At 51.9% G+C, this 19,636-nt stretch overlaps 1 protein-coding gene and 1 long non-coding RNA gene across 2 annotated transcripts in view; both read right to left on the bottom strand.

Moving 5' to 3' along the window:
• Positions 1 to 311: 311 nt before the first annotated feature.
• Positions 312 to 3,527, bottom strand: LOC106888526. Its single transcript, XR_001412121.1, has 2 exons — positions 2,428 to 3,527; positions 312 to 431 (listed from the first exon to the last, which is right to left on the bottom strand). It is a non-coding gene; the product is annotated as an uncharacterized LOC106888526 (long non-coding RNA).
• Positions 3,528 to 6,951: 3,424 nt separating this feature from the next.
• RXRA (retinoid X receptor alpha) overlaps positions 6,952 to 19,636 on the bottom strand; it is an 80,585-nt gene continuing 67,900 nt past the window's right edge. The window contains exon 10 of the mRNA XM_014942777.1: positions 6,952 to 7,539. Within this exon, the coding sequence (XP_014798263.1) occupies positions 7,392 to 7,539 (148 nt within the window). The 3' untranslated portion in view covers positions 6,952 to 7,391. The remainder of the gene's footprint in view (positions 7,540 to 19,636) is intronic.

Raw genomic sequence — 19,636 nt, 5'->3', positions numbered from 1 at the left:
TGGGGGAAAAAAATAAAAAGTTCATTCAAAAAAATTATTTCAAAAGAGATTTCATATAAAGCCTTTAAAACACGGTCAAAAGTTTCTCCCTCTTCTCCAGATCCCTGTCCCTAAAGGTTGAACATTTACAGAGAGAAAGAGAGAGAGAGAGAAAGAGAGAAAAATAGAGAGAGTTTATAACAATCTCTGCAGAGGAAACAAAACAGTCCAGAAAGAAAATATCCAAGAATATGTAAGGGATAAAATTACATTTGTACAAAAATAGATTTTAACTTTATTGATGCTTTAGATATTTTTCCTTATCTTTTATCTTTTTTTTTTTTTGTCATTCTAAATTTTAACGTATTTTATTTTTTAGCTATGCGTCCCATAGCCAAGGCATCCATCACTAAGTATTGGGAACTGCTAAAGCTATTTTTACTCAAAACCACCTGCTGCTCCGGGGGTGGGGAGGGGGACCAGCAGGTTGCTGCCAGGGCAGATCACCCCCCGTTCCCCTTCCCCTGCCCTCCCCAAGCTGCCTCCCAGCGCTTCCCAAATGAAAAAATATTGCGGCCAAGTTAGAAACACACGGATCGTCACTAACCAAATTGAAACTCTTATTTTCCTTCTCCATCTGACCGGCTCTGCAGCCTTCGGGGGAGGATTTATCTCCGCTCTTAAACCCAAGAGCAAGTTCAATCTTGTTTGTACCTGGCAACAAATTCAGGTTAAGCTCAGGCCAGCACTAACGGCTCCCGTTCACCGGGGCTCCAGCACCTCCCTTGTGTGATGCTCCCGCTCCCCGGGCACCGAGGTGACTCCAGGAGGGATGGGGGCTGGAAAACAACCCGTTGTCACCCCTCATCACCAAGGTGGTGCTCAGCCTCCATGACCCCCATGCTCGCAGGACATGCCCTGCATCAGGGGCACCCCCTAAAGCTGAGCCCCCAGGCAGGGCTGGGAGGGTTTTGCCCGGTGCCGTGATGGCACAGGGACATTCCTGCCCACAGCCCTGCCATGCGCCCAGGGTGGCTTCTGTCACCCCACTGCCACCCACACAGGGAAAGGCCAGGGTGATCTGCAGGCACCCTCCTGGCATGTTTCCCCCCACTAACAGGGTTTGGCAACCTGGCAGCCCAGGTGGCCACAACGGCAACTTGTCCCATGTTTGGACCAAGTCAAGGAGGAGGGGGACACTGGGGGGGTGACGGTGAGCTGGAGACATCCCAGGGATCTGAACATTCATTCATGGGAAGTTCCTGAGGGAAAAAGTCTCTTCTGCTGAGCTGTGGGGTCCCGTGTCCATTCCCCCCATGTCCCCCCCCAAGTTCTGCCCTTGCTCCTCACCTCCAGCTGGGCTGGATTTACTCACACTCAGCCCCACCGTGACCAGGAGGGATGGTCCTGAGTACAGGGACCCTCTGGGGCAATGGGGACCCCCCCAATGGGAACAGACCCTCCATGAGCAGACCTGAAGGAATAACTTGCGACATACCAGTGAAGAACAAAAGAGGACGTGGACTGGGTTATATTTTAAAATGCTCATATATTTTCTTATTTTTTTTATCCTTTTTTCTTTTTCTTTTTCTTTTTTTCTTTTTCTTTTTTTTTTTTTTTTCACCTTGCTAGTTATGCAAACAGCTCCTCACTCTTTTTCACCAAAGCAAGTGGGAATTGTTCACTGTCACAAATAATAAATAACAAGAGGACCCGCTCCGCACAGCATGGAAGTGATAAAAACACATGCTTATGAGTGCTCGAGATTTCACAGCTATTAATTTTGAACTTTTTGATTGCAGCTCTGTTTTACAAGAGTGGATGCTGTTAGGGCAGCAGTGCACTGTGACAGAGGAAGATTATGACAACATGCATTTATCATCATGAGCTTGATAAATTCAGTGTAGAGATGGTCAGAAAATGCCCCTAAACCTGAAGTCGTGAAAGGCATCTGGCATTTACTGAAAATCAAACATTATTTCATTGCTGTTAACCCTCCCCGAAAAAGATTTTGGAAGTGGGGGAAAAAAATAAAAAGTTCATTCAAAAAAATTATTTCAAAAGAGATTTCATATAAAGCCTTTAAAACACGGTCAAAAGTTTCTCCCTCTTCTCCAGATCCCTGTCCCTAAAGGTTGAACATTTACAGAGAGAAAGAGAGAGAGAGAGAAAGAGAGAAAAATAGAGAGAGTTTATAACAATCTCTGCAGAGGAAACAAAACAGTCCAGAAAGAAAATATCCAAGAATATGTAAGGGATAAAATTACATTTGTACAAAAATAGATTTTAACTTTATTGATGCTTTAGATATTTTTCCTTATCTTTTATCTTTTTTTTTTTTGTCATTCTAAATTTTAACGTATTTTATTTTTTAGCTATGCGTCCCATAGCCAAGGCATCCATCACTAAGTATTGGGAACTGCTAAAGCTATTTTTACTCAAAACCACCTGCTGCTCAAAAGAAAAACAAAACAAAACAAAAACCAAAAAAAAAAAAGAAGAAAACAAAAAACAAAAAGGCATCTTAAAATAGATGCATTTCCTTTGTCTCGAGGAATAAAGATCCAGATTTGGCATCTGCCAATTCGGAAAGGGCTTCAGATACAATGTACTCGCTTACATGAAGCAAAAAAAAAAAAAAAAAAAAAAAACAAAGCAAGAAAAAAAAAATAGGAAAAAAGAATTGACTTAAAACAAACAAAAAAAAAACAACCCACAAAAAGTCTGTAATTGCTACGGTTATAATATATGTATATGTGAGTGAGGATATTTATACAGTGTATATATCTACAGTACATACATGTATACACACGCACATATGTATCAACTTAAACCAGATCATGCACGTCGTCACTGATGGGGACAGCATCAGCTCTTGAGCCACGGTCCCACCATCTCCAACCCCTTCGTCCGACCAGGGGCTGAGCCCAGCCAGAAACACCACGGCTCCCCCCCAACCCCGGGGGGCTGCGGGGCAGGGTGGGCAGCCAGGATTTTGAGGGGGGGGTGGGAAAGCCAGGTCCAAAGTGCAGAGAAGCTGCTGGTGAGCTTGGGGGGGTGGGGGGATCAGTGTGGGGCTTCTTCCACCCACGGGTGGTGTGGAGATGATGGTCCTTTGCCCGTTAAGTCCATTCCTCGGGTCCCACCCGGCATCGGGGCTCAGCCCTTGGGTGCTGATGGATCTCAGGGAGGTTGAGCATCCTCCCCGGGGTGGCCCGTGGACATCCTGGATGGGGCTGGGTTTGGGTCAGGGCTCGGTGGAAACACGCGAGAAGGCAGCGAGGAACATCCAGGGCGGCAGGCGGGTGGCTGAAAAGCTGATGTTTGTGCTATCTTTAGAAAATTAAAGATTGTCCCACCAACAAAAAAAAAGGAATTTAAAAAAAAAAAATAAAATTAAAAAATAGATCACCTTAATCAAACCAGATTTTTTGCAAGAGTACTAAGATCTGGTTAAATGAAAGTCCTACCTCTCTAGCGAATAATGTGCCTTTTTTTTTCTTTTACCCATGTATCACCTCTTCAAACAAGCATGTAGTATATTTATAATTATTTTTTTAATTTTTTTTTTCCTTTTTTTTTTAAGTGAATAATAATATACGGTAGTGATTTCACAGTAAAACAGACCTGCGGGAACGAAAAAAAAAAAAAAAAAAAAAAGCCCAAAGTGAAAAAAGAATACAAATGAAAGACTCAAACTCATGCAAAAGCACGTTGCTTTAAGGCTGCTGTGGCAGATGTTACCGGATGCACAAAAGCTTTTCCTTCTGATGGGGAGGGCTGGGCTGGTGATGCTGGAGAGGGGGGACATGGGGTGGGCTCGGGTCCCAGCTCTGGGGGTTGGTCACACACATTCAGAACCTGCTGACAACCCAAAATGCCCAGTGTGGCTGCCGGGGGCGATCAAAGAGCTCTGCTGAAGGCAAGAGAGTCACGTTGAGTTACAGCAATGTGGGGGGGTCCATTGACACCGGCTGAAAACAAAAAGCCCAGGACGATGCTCAGCCTTTCCCCAAAACCCTCCTCATCCTGGGGCATGAATTGTGGCCGTGAGCTGCTCCAGGAGGGAAACTGAGGCATGGAGACGCATATCCTGACCAAGAGCCCTGGGCCTGCAGAGCCTTGCCCTTTGCTGAGGACACCCCCTTGCTCATGGTGGTGTATTTTTATCGGGTCAAAACTTAACTGGGATGGGATGGGATGGGGTAGGATGAGATGGGAAAGGATGGGGTAGGGTGGGATGGAATGGCATGGGAAAGGATGGGGTGGGATGGGATAGGGTGGCATAGGATGGGATGGCAAAGCATGGGACAGGATGGGACGGGACGGGACGGGACGGGATGGGATGGGATGGGATGGGATAGGATGGGATGGGATGGCAGCTCCTGCTCTGCAGCCCGGATGGGGTGGGGTGGGATGGGCTAGGGTGCCATAGGATGGGATGGCATGATATGGGAAAGGATGGGATGGCATGGGATGGCATGGCAGCTCCTTCTCTGCAGCTCAATGGCATGGCATGGCATGGCATGGCATGGGAAAGGATGGGGTAGGATGAGATGGGAAAGGATGGGGTAGGGTGGGATGGAATGGCATGGGAAAGGATGGGGTGGGATGGGATAGGGTGGCATAGGATGGGATGGCATGGCAGCTCCTTCTCTGCAGCTCAGCAGTGCCCAGGGCTGTAGCTGGCCAGAGCACAGCCTCACAAGCCACCAACAGCTCAGCACCAGCACCAAACAGCCCCTTCCAAGCCATCAATCGGGGGAAAAAAAGTGATTCCACCCAACAGAGAAGTACGTCGGGTTTATCCTAGTGCAATATCCACCGCCTCTTTCACAAAGCACCCTCATCCTCTCCAGAAAGCGAGCTCCAGGCTCTTTCCCACCAGCAAGAGCCAGGCTGGGGGCTGGTTTGGGGCTGGGGGTTGCCCTGGGGGCTGGTTTGGCTGGGGGCTGAGCTCCGAGGCGGCTGGCTGGGGGCTAACACCTCCCTGCAAGCCCCCTGCGGGGCTGCGGCAGCCTTACGCTGGCAAGGAACAGCCTGCTCGTGTTTACTGGCACCCTTTACATATTTCATTTCTCTTGCCTAGTTTTCTTGGCAAAATCTTGCAGGGTGAAGCTGTTTAATAATATTTTCGGCGGCATGCAGGCTGCTGGAGAAACACAGCCAAAACACTTTCCCTGCCTCTGTGGATTTGCCACTTCAGGCCAGCCTAAGGGAAAGTTATGACCTGAAATCCTGAGTATTTATTTAGCAATGAGATGGGCTGGTTAACGGCAGGGGATGGAGCCGGGGACTCGAGCTGCCAGGCAGGATGATGACAGGCAGGAGGTGACAGCCACGTCCCCTCAAAAACAGAGGTGGGAGCTGGTGGGCATCGCTCCATCCCGCCCTCCAGGCACAAAGGAGGTGTTTGAAGAGCCAGCTACAATCCAGGGGGTGAAAAAAAGTTACCTTTGGGACCTAGTACTTGGCCACTCCAAAGCAGAGAAGACATGAAAGCGGTGGGGAAGCCCTTGGTCCTCGGCCAAGCGCAGGCACCTCGTTCTTGGCTCTAAACACCCACCCCATGGTGCCATCGGGACAGTCCATCCTGCCAAGTGGGGACAAGACCCTCCCCAACACCCCTCATGCTTGCTCTGCATTTTTTTTCCCCTCTAACTCATTTTTTCCATGGGGCTCTGGAGACTCCTGATGAAGGTGAAATGGGGAGATGAAGGGGAAACACTCCCTGGCTGGGGGATCCTCTCCTGTGGGGTGGGGGCATGTTCCTGAGACCGTGTCCCTAATCCCCAACATCCCGTCCATCTCCCCTCCTGTCACATCAAGGCTCAAGGAAAGGACCGTGCAAAACCCAAGGTGCTTTTGGTGCTCTCAGCATCCCGGAGGGGCCGGGGATGGGCGCTCTCCCCACGTCCCCCACCTCTCACCCCTCCGTCCCTGCCCGACGGGGGAGATTCAGGGCAGGGGGAGCCCTGTTCTTGCTTCACCACTAATTAACAGCCGCAATCACCAGCTTGGCCAAGCACTCCCACTAATTGTTGCCTCGCCATGTTTTCCACGGCAGCTGCTGAATCAACAGGAGCAGCCTCTTGGGCAAGTCCAAACCCCCGTGCGAGCCGAGGGCTTGGTGGCCACGGGGACATGCCTATGGAACCCAGGGCTGCTGGGGCACGGAGGGGGTGTTGTGCCAAGCCCACCCCACCAGCTGGAAATGCCCCTCCAACCTCACTGAACCAGGTCAGGACCAAAACCACTGAGAAGGAGCCATTGCCAGCACGACATCTCCTGCTGCTCCGAGGCGACAGCCCTTGAAATAAAGCGTGGGTCCGGCAGGACAGGCTGGACCCAGTCTCACCAGTGGGGCCGTGCTGGGATGCTGGGCACAGGGCTGAGGGCAGGGGTCTGGCAAGACCCCGTGAGCTGGGGAAGGGTGATATCAAGGCCCTGGCAGCCTTAAAGCAAGTGCTCCAGCTGGCTCATGTCCGCACAGGCAGCTCCACACCAAGCACAGAGGCATCTTCAGGAGGAGCAGCGATGCCCCATTCCTCTCCAGGATGGCAAGAAGGGATATTTCAGGTGCTGCCACCCACGGGACCCTCTGCACAGAGGCTCCCCCACGCCCCCAGTTGCTTTGTTATTTGAGGGGGGAGAATAGAGCTCAGTCCCAAATCCTCTGCTTTTAATTGAAAGGAGAAGGCTCTGCACAGCCCCGGGTGACTCATTGGCAGGGCATGGGCCGGGCCGCCTCTCCCTCCGCGAAGTAACTACCGAGACTACTAATAATAGTTAGAAACCAAAAATAGAATTCCTTTTTTTTTTTTTTTTTTTTCTTCTTTCTTTTTTTTTTTTTTTTTTTTTTTTTTCAAAAACTCCATCCTCTGAAAATAGCCAGCTGCGATCCGGTGAGTTCAACCACTCCCCATCAGCTCATCCAAACCCCACTGCCCCCCAAAAGGGCTGGGACCCCTCCCCGGCCCTATCCCCATCCCCACTCCTTCCCCATGGGAATCGCCGCCGGCTGCGACACGCACGTGGGGTGATGCCAAGCCCGTCTGGTGGCTCACCCCAAAACTCATGGCACGGCGAGGGGGGGGGAGCTGGGGTGGGGGGATGCCAGCTGGGGTGGTGGGTGGCAGGTGACAAGCTCTCTCCGCTTCCAACTTCTCTACATCTAGCGCAGGGAACCAGCGAGCAGGTCTCGAGACGCAGCAGTGACAGCAAAAAAACCACGGAGAAGGGTGAAGGCAACAAGGAGGCGAGGGACGGCAGGGGCTCGCCCCGGCTCAGACGGTGCCTCCAGCGCTGGGGAGAGGAGGGAAGGACGGGCTGGGGGAGGAAAGCGGAGGAAGGGGTCCCCCCCAGACCCCCCCCCAGGCCGGGCGAGGGACTGACCCAGCAGCAGTTCTCTTTTAAGTCATTTGATGGGGCGCTTCCAGCATTTCCATCAAGAAGGTGTCGATCGGCGTGTCGCCTATTAGCTTGAAGAAGAAGAGGTGCTCCAGGCATTTCAGGCCGATGGACCGGAGGGCTGGGAGGCGGAGCAGGAGCTTTGCGAACCTGGGGGCAGGAGACATCACATGGTCAGACATCCATCCCACCGCAGCCCCCTTGTTTCCACCCCAACCCTCAAGCTCAGGGGGGTGCTCCCCCTCAGGAGTCACTGAATTTTTCGAGTTGGAAGGGGCCATAGAGATCATCTAGTCCAACTCCCCTGCTGAAGCAGGACCACCCAGAGCTTGTCAGAGCATGTTACTCAGGAGCATCCAGGCAGGTCTTGAAAATCTCCAGAGAAGGGGACTCCACACCCTCCCTGGGCAGCCTGTTCCAGGGCTCTGCCACCGTCACTGTGAAAAAGTTGTTTCTCATATATGAGTGGAAGTCAAACACAACATCTTCTGCTACCCAAGGCATGGGGCTACACCCAGAGCTGTGCAGAGAAATCATTAATTATGTCCCCAGCCCTGAAGATCAGGCAGCCAGGGTGACAATTCACAACAAGCATCTGCTGATAGCTGAGCTGGAAGAGTCAGATAAGAAATGAAAGGCCATCCCTGGAGTGGGGTGCACCACTGGCTCCGTGCATCTGTGTCACCTCTGTGTGTTACTATACAGGGAGCACCCCGAGATGCTGCTGGGGTCCCCACACCGCAGCCATGGGGATATGGCACCGTGGGGCCAGCCTGGTCCCAGACAGTGGTGCAAGGAGCTTCAGAAGCTCCATCTTCGGTCAGGGAAAAGGACCAGCAGCCGGGGAGGGGATGGAGGAGAGGCTGAGTGGGGTTAGCTGGGATTTAGCTCGGCCGTGCCCCTTCCCTCAGGGCTCCAGGCACCTCACAGGCAGCTCCACCAGCCATCACTCCTCTGCAGAGCCCTGGGGCCTGCTGGTGCGGCAGAAACGCGGCTGACAGCCGGGCTGGAGGCACCTCGGGGGGGTGAAGCCAATGGAAGGAGACAAGGGCTTTGATGCACAAGCTGGAAAGAGCGCTGCAAAGCAGCCGGGACACGGGGGGCTCCCCTTCTCCCCGCCCCAGCCCAACAAAAGCCCTTTCTCCGACGCTCGTCAGGTTGCACCCTCGACGCCAGTGAGAGCCGAGGGGCAGGAGGGGTGTGCAGCCGGGCAGGGGAGAGCCAGGGGGGCTGGGGAGAGCCGACGGGGCTGCAGGACCCAGCTGGGAGGAAGGAGATGGTGATGCTGGGGAAAGGCTGCTGTGTTGGACTCCGAGGTTCAGCAGGAGGTTCCTCCAAGGGTGCTCAGAGCATCCCTCGGTGCCACCCAGGATGTCCCCAACCTGCCCGCCCATGTCCTGAGGGTGCAGGCAGCAACCCTAGGTGCTGTGGGATGTCACCTCCCCACTCTCAAAAGGGGGAAAAGGCCCTTTAACAGCCGGGAGCTCATTTATTTGTTTTTTCTGCTGCACAATCAGAGCTTCAACATAAGCAAAGGCCGGAACCAGCGCGGGGAGAAGGGGACTCTCCAGAAAACCCACACATCGAAAGAGAGACATGCACAAACATACAGATATTATACATGCACGCACACTTCTTCTCTCTCTCTCTATTTCTTTCTTTTTCTTTTTTTTTTTTTTTTTTTTTTTTTTTGCTGAGCTGGCGAGAACGGTGGGAGCAGAGCCAGGAAAAACAAATCAGTCCTACCATCCCATTCAGGAAGTTTCACTTTAAACCAAACCAGATGATGGCTCCAGCCCTCGGATACGTTTAACTGTGAGATAACCAGCCCGCAGCACAACATGCCAGCGCCGTGGCTGGCGGGGGGGGAGGAGAAGGGGAGGGGGGGGAAGAAAATAGCCCCGATTCCCTGCGGCTGCTCGGTGTCACGTACACACTGTGCCCTCCCTGCCGAGGAGCCGGGGCTGGTGTCGGGGGAGAAGAGGCTGCTCGGTGTCACGTACACACTGTGCCCTCCCTCCGAGGAGCCAGGGCTGGTGTCTGGGGGGAGAAGGGCTGGGTTTTTCCTAGGAATGCCTCCCTCCGACCCGCTGTGGCAGAGAAGTTCCCTTTTGGTGTTCAGATGGTGCTCGAGAGCTCTCGATGGCTGGGGACGGGGCTGAAGTCACGGCACCCAAGGGCATCCGCAGTGGTGGGGAAGCCAAGGGCTCGCCACAGCCTGGAGCAGGGGAGGGCACCCGCCGCCGGCGCGACCGGGCGTTTGCTCAACAACCACAGGAAGAACTTGTTTCCAGCCCCAGATGATGATCACATTGTGCCATGAGACCAGGAGGATGGAGAGAGAGAGAGAGCTCTTGAGAGCTTCATTTAGCTCTTGTGCAACTCCGGACTCCCGGCCCACGAGTTAACCCTCCCGAGCCACCTGGGCTTATTCCACCATCGCCCTGCACCCTACGAGAGGGGCAGCAAGGCCAGCAATGCTCAGTAACGCCTCTCAGGACAGCCCTAAGCGTGCAAAAACCTTTAAGGTCACCCAAGAAGGGTGTGAGGATCACACAAAGAGGTCTCCAGCCCAATGTCATTCAAAGCCAGTGAGAGATCAAACTCCAGAGCCCTCGCTGCAGCTCCGGGACCTAAAACGCTCCTTTACACGTGGCTGATGATGGAGGTAGAGCCCTGGGGAACTGATTTTGGCTGGTGGCTCAGTGACCCTGCTCAGTCATGCACAGCGGTGTTGCGGTCGATGAAGAGAGGGGCTGTCCCCATGGCAGCCCCCTGCCCAGCCCTGTCCCAGCCTTGGCTGCGGACACTGGACGCTTTGTGGGAAGCAAAGAGTTCATCCCACCAGGGGAATAACCCAGGAGAAGAGCTGGGCAGCATTCCCAAGGCAGCAATCCTTGTGCCAGGTACAGCTGGCTGCTCCCCGTGAGTCCCAGGGGAGGCAGAGCTCTTCCGAAACACCACAACAGCCACAGTCCAGGGTCTGGGTCTGGCTTCCCTTTGGAACTGTGATTTAATAACTCTTCTTGGAGCCTGGGGTCCAAACAAACCACCCTGAGGAGGGGAGGTAACCACCCCTGCTCTGCGCATCCCTCACTTCCCTCCTCACCACGAAGTCCCACACACCCAACGGTACCTTCATCCTAACGCCCCGCCACAAGCCAACCAGGAACATCCAAGAAGCCTCTTTACAACGTGTCTTTTTTCATTTGCCAGCACATCGACACCCAAACGGGGGGAAAAAAAAAGTCCAAGATTGCTTCCAAGGGCGTGATCTGCCCACTGCATTCATTGCTTTAAGAGCATCCCTTTTTTTTTTTTTCCCCTTCAACCATCCAGACACGCAAGACCGGGAATGCAGGTGAGATGCAAATCCCAGTTGCCTGGGCTGTTTTTCCCAATATTCACGGTTCAGCAGCGATACGCACCACCAGCACTTTCCAGTGCTTTTTGCTTGGTTTCTCAAATGACTGTCAGTAACTTAACTGGCAGTTGCCAACTTCAGGCTGTAACTGGGAAAATGCGCCCACTCAGCTCCAGAGCGGTCCAGGAAAGCATTCCTAATTCCCCCTCCCATTCCCAGCTGGATTGGGGGAGGTGGGGAGGGAAGAAAAAGAGCATCAATTGAGGCTTTCACTTCCCGGCAATGATGCTCATCTGCCACTGAAAATTAACTCCGTGTGCGTCTTATTTTCGCTGTGGTTTGCTCTCCGTGGTTGCCAAAAGGGAAACGATACCCCTTCCCCCTCCACGTGCTCGTCCCGCGGCCGCAGGAGCCAGGGCTCCTCGGGTCTGGGCAGCACCGGGACTGCCCGACCTTGTCCTGGCTGCTGGGGAATAAAGACCACTTTGCACTTCACAGGGAAGGGCTTTGCTAAGGACACTCGTGGCTGAAGAAGGTAGAAATGAGTGGTTTTCTCTACAGACAACTGCTCGCTGCCAAAGGACAACGGGAAGAGAGAGCCCGAAATGGGAAGGACCCAGCCACCCACGAGCTGCAGTGACCCCAAGGAGGGCACTCACACCCCGCTGAGAGCTGCAGGACCCTTTGCAGGGGGATTTACAGGGGTACAAGGCTGTGGGGGGGACACAGGACACGGCCAGCAACTCACCTCCCGGGCTGGTCGGGGTATTTGTGTTTGCAGTATGCCTCTAGCGACGCGTACACCTTCTCCCGTAACGCCTCCACCTCAGCCGGGTTGGAGAGACCTTTCGAGTCTGGAAGGCAATGGAAGGACCATCAGCCAAAAAAACCTCCAGGCTTTCCAAGTAGGCAAGGAGCCCCCCTGGTCACCCCCCCGGACCTCTCCATCCCTCCCGGCACCACCAGATGAGGGCCCAGTGTGGATGCGGGGTCTGAACCCCAGGAATTTGGGGGCATCTAACACCTCCTGGGGAGTGTTTAAACCCTGAAAGGTTTGTCCTGTAGCTACAAATCTGGTTTACTCCACCTCATACCCCATCCCCAACCGTTTTGGTTTATTCCAGTGGTCACAGACCCTCATGGAGAGGGTTTAAGTCCCCCTCAAGTCCTGGGCTTGTGGACCTTCTCCCTCCAGCACGAAGCACCGTGGCAGGGCTGAACAAGAAGCCCCCACTCTGGCAGGTCCCCCCACGAAGCAGCAAGAATCTGTTTTTAGTCGGGTGAAAGGGACAGTCAAGCAATCGATATCCCCAAGCACAAGCACCACGGGAACCTCTCCAGATTCCCCTTCTTTTACCATATACGGCTAATCCCAAATTACAGACAATAAATTACTGGTGATTACAAGGGGGAAAAAAAAAATAAAGACACACACAAAAAAAAAAGTCAAGCAGAAAAACAAACCCAAGAAACAGCAATAAACCCTGCTGAAATGCCCTGGCCTGGGTTCGGTGGGAAAGGCCAGCGAAAGAGCTGTGCCTGGGCACAAAGCATGCTCCTGGGAGGGCAGGGAGGGGAAAGGGTGGCTGCAGATGTGGAGGTCTGTCCTCAGATCCCATCTGCTTTTGCTCTGGATTGAACCCCTCTAAAATTGAGGGAACCCCCCCACCAGAGCTGTATGTGCAGGCTGGCAGCCCATCGCCCGGATTTTGCTCCCCGAAACACCAGAGACAACCCCTGGCCTTCAACCTTCTTCTTCTTCTTCTCTTGGGCAGCTGGGGCCAAGAGGGAAAAGCGAGCAGCCTCCTGGAGTCTGTAAAACTAAGCAAGCTGCGGACGAAAAAGAAAGTTCTTGTGTATTTTATGAGCACGTTTCATGCCTTTCACCCTCGGCAGGCTCTGCAACGGGATTTTCCAGAAATGCAGTCAATAAACGCCCTTGGATGTTGAGAGCAGGAAAGAGAGGGCAATAACGTCCATGCTCTAACTTTGCTCTAATCCATACTTTTGTCTCGAAGGATATCGAGATTCATTTTTGCTCCTACTCAGGGACAACTCCCCCAAGCAGCAGAACTTCCTTTCTACAGAGCTGCTGTAAAACTGGAAACAGGAGGACTGTGTAATGTTGATCAAGCCAAAGCCCCTCAAGCCCAGCAGAAAACTCAGCCCATCCAAAAGCAGCATCGCCACCTCCTCGGACGATCACAGCCAAGTCCCGGCCAAGGCTGGGCCCTGCCTGGAGAATATTTTGGACCATAAAACTGTGTTGCCTTCTGCAAAGGGGAAAACACCCCTGCAAAGGGGAAAACACCCTGGGCTTGGATCCAGATCCATCCTTCTAAGGATGGACATGCTTCTAAGGTGGCAGATGCACAGGTAGCACTTCATTTGACTTTCATTCTTGTCTCTTCCTTCTTGCCACATCCTCAAGAGTTGGGTGCCCTCGGCTATTTGCAATGGAGCTTTGTGGGTATGAAAAGGAGCCAAAAAGGATGCAGCATCAGCCATGAGAGGACAGGAGAGAAGGTAACAGCACGTACCGGGGTTGAAGAGGACAATGGCTCGCAGGCAGCCTAGCTCTGTCTTGTCCATCTGCATGTCTCGCATTTTTGACACGAGTTCTGTCAGTACTCTGCAAAGGACACAGAAATCACAGGCGTCAGCGTTAAAAAGAAATGAAAAAAACACCCAGGTGTCAGAGTCATGGGATAGTACTCACTTACACCAGCTGAGGATATGCCCTCATTTTCCTCCTGTATCAAAAATAGCTCATTAGGAACATCAATAGTTCCTGTGAGGTACAACAGAGACGATAAAAACTGGCTTTGGCACCTGAGAAAGCTGCCTAAAAATAAAAAATAATAATATAAAAAAAACCCCAACAGGTATCTAAAAGCAATTTCCTCTGCCGGTAATTTTTATTACTCCCTTTGCTCTTGCTGCAGGTGCCGGTCTTGAAATACTTTCCATTGATTGCCCAGTTTTTCCTGTTAGATCCTGCAGTGAAGTCATGATCTTGCACTTATGACCTCACAGGAAACAAATGATGTCACCCAGGGCCGAAGCACAATTTCCTCGCAAAGCAAAGAAGCAAAAGTGATTTGGCTGCAACTAAGTCGCCTCGAGATGAGTCTCGGGCAGAGAAATCAGCCACCACTTAAGCGGCGTCTGGAGCCACACTGTGGGTCACACACCCTGGAAGTCTGGCTTTAAAACATTTTCCCAAAGCACGAGATTAAAGAGCCCTCGGGATCCGCATGTGGAACCTGCTGGGTATTTTTGGTGCTTTTTCACTGTGAAAATAAAATCACGTCTTGGTCCAATTAAAGATGAAAAGAAATAAAGGAGTGGCCTCCTCGTAACATTAGAAGGCATCTGGACCCCATGAAGGAGGCTTTGATTCACACTGGGCAGCCTTCTCCCTCCCAATATTTGGGGCTGTTGGTTTGTGCAGGTTTGAGAGGAGGAATTTAATGTTGTTGCCTGCAGCAAGGACCACGACGTCTCCATCCATGGGATGGACACGCCGCAGCCCAGGCTCCTCTGACCACGAGCCCAGGTGCCACCACATCTCCATCTGCCCCCTCAAGCAGGTTGCACCGCAGGGAACAGAGACAGAGAAGGGGATGTCTGGCCAAGGTGGCCTGAGATGTGCTCCCCAGCATCTGTTCGTCCATCCATCCATCCATCTATCCATCCATCCCTCCTCCCTCTCCCCACCTGTCGAAGATGGCCCCGACGCCAGCACTGTGCGCGCTGTTCCGGTGCACGTGGAGCCCGGTGGCTAAGAGGATCCCGTCTTTCACAGCTATGGAGCGGTGGGAGAAGGAGGCAATTAGGAGCTCGTTCCACCCTGGGGAGGAGAAAACAACCAAGGCTGCAGGTTAGAGCCACGGGACCCTCAGTGGGTTCGGGAAATCAGCACCATCACCTCCCTGGTGCTAAAGAGAGAGGAGGAAACTGCTCAAGAACCTTCTTTGCTGGAGTAACATGGTTGGACACAGGAAGGGAGGGGGGAGCCAGCCCCATTCTTGGATGTCAGGGAAGGGAAAAAATCATTAAGGAACAAATGTACTAAAAATATAACGCTAATAAGGGAAGCAGTTTCCCCTATAAACCTTGCAGGCACCAGAGCAATCTGCTCTCCCCCATCCTCTGCCATCAACCTGCCAGAGGGTGTGGAGCCCTGCGTTCCCTCTCTGACCTTATAGTCCCTGCCTCTGAGCAGTTAAAGACCTATTAACGCTTTACATCGGCTAATTGGGCTCATTTTCAGGCCGTAATGGGGCACAAAAGTTCATTCACCCTTTTCCAGCTGTAAATGGGGCCCATGAAAACTCTCCCTTGCAGGTTTGTTGCTTCTGCTGTATAAATACTGGAAGGGATGGCTTCTCCTCAGGGATGTCCCATCCGTGACTGCTCCACTAACACTCTTCTGTAGCTGCCTAGAAATCAGCTTTTGTCTCATTAGCTACTGGACATGCTCCTTCAGGAGACAGAAAAACACATCCTCTGAGCCCCAACACCACGGGAGCAGTATGAGCTAATTACAGATGGGGAAGGGTAGGGAGATGCCACCTCCTTCCCCACCTTCCAGCTCCCCTTCCGAATTTAACACGTCTGTAACTTCTTAAATCTGCCACCGAGCTCAAGAATGCCCGAAACAAACCCGTAACAAGAAGAAATGCCGTAAAGTTTGAAGGGGGGAAATTTTGGTGACTTTGAGCCAGGAAAGGCGTCTCCAATAAGACAAGACAGGTCTTCTGCAGCCCTGGGGAGTCTCACGCTCATCTGAATGATTTACCCAGCCCAAAAATGTTCTGGTGTCCAGAACGCAGGCCTGCTTGGCAGGGTCCAGAAACAGCAGGACATTTGATTTTATTTTTCTTTCCCAGGCTGGAAAAGCATCACAACAATATCCTTCACCTCCTCTCCTGCCACAGAAACACCAATCCGAATAAATACAAGGTCCACGTGTGCTGTATTTACCCACTGCTGCAGAGGTGGGTTGTGCCATTAGAAATGTTGACAAGGAATAAAGTTCACTCTTTCCTAAGTGGCCACAGGATGTTTCCACCCCAATCACAGGAACATTTATTTGGCTATTTACTGGGCGAGGTCTGGCACTCATGGAGGGATTGCAACACTCTGAAACCCACGGAGGATGGAGGAGAAGACATGGGACTGCACCAGGAGCCTGCAGGAACCCTGCTCCATGGCTGAAGAGGACCTCCCAGAGCCAGACCCACAGCAAGGTGCTGTGGGTGCCTCCTGCCAGCTGTCACACGCAGACCCACAGCATCTCCACGTGCAGCCCCTCCATGCAGCTCCAACCAGCAGAAACCAGAGCTGCTTCTCAACGTCCCTCCATGGAACCAGTTTTCACAGCTCTGTCCTGACTCTCGGCCATCACCCAACACCCCTTGGCCACGGCTCCACGCAGCCCCAACAGTGCCCAATCCAGCCTCTGGGTTGTCAAGAATACATGGAATTGGTGAGGCTGCAGGGTGCCACCAACATCCATGCTGGGGTTATTCCAGCTAAGAAGCACTGGATTAATCAGCATCCTTCAGATGAATTACTCCTATTTAGAGCTGGGATCTTTTGGCTGAAATGGGGAACCTATTTCTACTCGGTGCTTTCATCCCCAAAGAGCTGACAAGACCAAGAGGGAAGCAGGAAAATTCAGGTATAAACACAGGCAGCAAATCCGAGTTAGAAATCAAACAAGTCTACCCAAAGAGTTCTGCATTTCAGCCCAAGCTCTGGAGAAGCAGAGCAGATTTCTTTGACTCTCACGATTCCTTTCTCATCAAACAAGGCGGCTCTGGGGATGCTTTGGCTCCTCTGGGGTAGGGAAGGCACTTGGCAGAGAAGTGACCATCCTGTTAATCCATCTCACTACCAAGTTTCCCCACCAGCCCTCTGAAAGGACCTGCAGCTGCAGAGATGGAGCGCTCAGCATCCTCTGCCAGCCCGGCCTCGACGCAGAGAAATCATCAGGTTATTCCTGTCTCAGCCGTAGCGAGCTTGGAAACAAGAAAACCCAGGGAAAACAGGCTTAAAAAGCTGAGTTTCCCTCTCCTCCAGAAAGCCTGAAGATTTTTAAATGATTCAGGATTAGAGGAAAGCTACTGCCGGCCCATCCAGCGCCGCTCCTCCAAAGATGTGTGCTCCACTTAGTTTCGCCTCCGAGGACGCATGACTGAACCTGACTGACGCTCTCAGCTAAATTTTAATACTTAAATATTTCATGGGCAGCTGTTCTCAGCAGACCACTCTCCCCACTCAATAATAGATGCAGCCACTGGTTAAAAGACTTGGGGGAGGTTATCTGAGGCCCCGACAGGGACGCCTGGAGCAGGGAGCCCATCGGAGCCGCTCCTCCAGGTGCTCAGCCCACCTCGTGGCTGTGGGGGTTAGATCCAGCACGAAATCTGGGATGCCATGGGGTCTGCAGCCCCCTCTCCTCCTGCCCCATGGGGTGGCCCCCTCCAGGATGCCAGCTCGGAGCTGGTCAGAACAAGCACCAGCACAAAGGAAGGAACATTAGGTCAGAAAGTCTTCGGTTCAGCTTTCATTACCCTTCTTCTAAAGAGCAAGGAAAACCTTGAACTGTTGTTGTGGGTTTTGTTTCCATTTCACAAAAGAAGGCAGCTTTTTGTCTGAATCCAGTTCTTCCCTGTGATATTTGCAGAAAGCCCTCAAAGATTTCTATAGAGATGCTTCCCCTGCTCATCCACTCTCACAAGAGGCTCTAGAGACCCTCTTCAAAAATAGACTTTTTCTATTTTCCAGAGAGGGCTGTGAGCCAGCGCTGGTGATATTCAAACCCATGGAAAAATCAGAGGAGCACCTTCACCAAAGGGCCAGAAGGATCCGACCAGGAGGAGCATGGGACTTGGCCAAGTCTGCAGCAAGAATAAAACCCCCAAATTCTCCATTCCCAGGCTACTGCTGTAACCTCGAGATGAAATGTGACTATAAAAATCTCCTTTCAGTAATATAAGAAGAGGAGAAAACCTACACCAGTAAATGGTGTGACTTAATCGCCCAGAAACCACTGAGGTCAAAGATTTCAGAAAGGTTGCAAGAGGGACTGGTTATTTGTGTGTTGGGCCAAGGTAGAAGGTTACACTGGTTGATAGCCAATAAAAAAATGCACTAAGTATTAAGATTCACGCCTTTGGGCTATGGTCAGCCTTATTACACAGAACGACAGCTAGTGTTTGTGTGGTGGGAAGGGGGAAATACCAACCCCATCAGCTTCCTACTCTGGAGCCCTTGCACCTTCTCCTGAGGCAACCTGGACAGACCTTGGGCTGGAGGAGTTCTGGCAGTTCCTACATTTTGTGTTGAAGTGAATACTTTGCACTTGGTTCTTAAAGCACTTTCCTGCCCAATTTCATGGGCATTTATTTTGGGGCACACAATCTCTACAATAAGAAGCCAGGAATGCTGTCATCAAGATGGATCAGCAGTGTCTTGTCTGCAGAGGCCAGAAGAGTGCAGAGAGAAGAGCACACATCCCCGCAGGGTTTCTGCCTCTTGAATTCCCTACAAAAGTGCATTTTGGGGAAAGGAGGGGAACTTTAAAACTACCAGGGACTTCAGAGTCCTTGGCTTGCTTGGGTTTGGCATCTGGGCTGGTTGCTCCTGGTAGCTCAGCACCTTTGCTCTGCACCAGCCTCCTCCATCATTCCCTTCTGCATTCCCTTGACTACTTCGAGCACCCAAGGTCTGTGTTTCTCATTGCCAAGCAGAGAGCTGGGTGCCACCGCCAGACAGCAAGGTCTCACCCTGAGGTCTATCATTTGCTGGAAGCCACTTCATCTGTCCCACTGACAACTCGCCTTCCTCTTTGTCTAAAGGAGCAAAACTCTCTGCTGCGCCAAGCCAAAGCCTTTTTAATCACTTCTCTGATGACTGGAGCTATGCAAAGAGCTTCATGTCTAAAATGCACCCTCGTCGAGCTCTGCTCTTGATTTCTTGCCCTCCCTGGTCTTTGTGCATAACCTGCCAGCAGTAGGGGCTTGAATTTACTCGATGGAAGAAGATCCTTTTCACAGCTAACTGCTTTTCACCTCCTAAAGCCTCCGTTCCTCCAGACCCCCTGCCGCACAAGGAAATTTAAAATAAGCCCAGAGAATTTTATTTTCATCTTGGTGGGTGGGAGAGGGAGGGCGAGATATTTTTCTCCCTTTTCTGGTTTTAATTATGATCAAATGTTTCAGTTTGATGAAATTTCATGGAGTCCCAAGCCCACTTGGTCTTCTCAAGTCTCAGCTTGGGAGGAAGGCAGCGTGTAGCTCCCTTGGTTTAAATGGCCCAGCGCACATCTCCGAGCTCATCAAGAGATGAAGCCGGGGCCATTTTTCAGCTGATTGGCAGCTGGTGCAACATTTTGGATCCCATTCAGCAACACATCCCTTGGGGCTTTTAAAATCCTATTTAGCAATTGAATTATCAGAGGCTATTACTCAGAATCAGTTAACGGCTTTTCAAGTCGCCGGGACCTAAATCTAAGTGTAATATTTGTCACCTTTGAGATGTGACACTCACTCCCAGGGCTCCGGCGGGGATGGTTCCCACTCACCTGCTCTGAGCAAGATGACCTGGTCGTCCAGGGGCAGCTCGGAGAAGTGGGGGATCCTCTTGGCCCATTCCACCAGGGTGAAGAGCTGTTTGTCTGCTGCCTGGCATATGTTCGTCACCGGGTCATTGGGCTGCCAAGAAAAGGAGATTGAACGGTTTTGGAGAAGGCAGAGCAAGAAAAGGAGGAGCAGCTGAAGGGACTTGCTGCCTTCCCGCTGCAGGGAAGGACCCCGAAGTCGGGAGCACCCCAGAAGTGGAGGTTATCTGTCACAGGGAAAGGAGGTGACG

This window comes from Calidris pugnax, unplaced genomic scaffold (assembly GCF_001431845.1).
Source record: "Calidris pugnax isolate Ruff unplaced genomic scaffold, ASM143184v1 scaffold102, whole genome shotgun sequence".
Lineage (NCBI taxonomy): Eukaryota > Metazoa > Chordata > Aves > Charadriiformes > Scolopacidae > Calidris > Calidris pugnax.
Note: the sequence above shows the minus strand (reverse complement) of the source record. Positions and strands in the feature narration are given on the sequence as shown.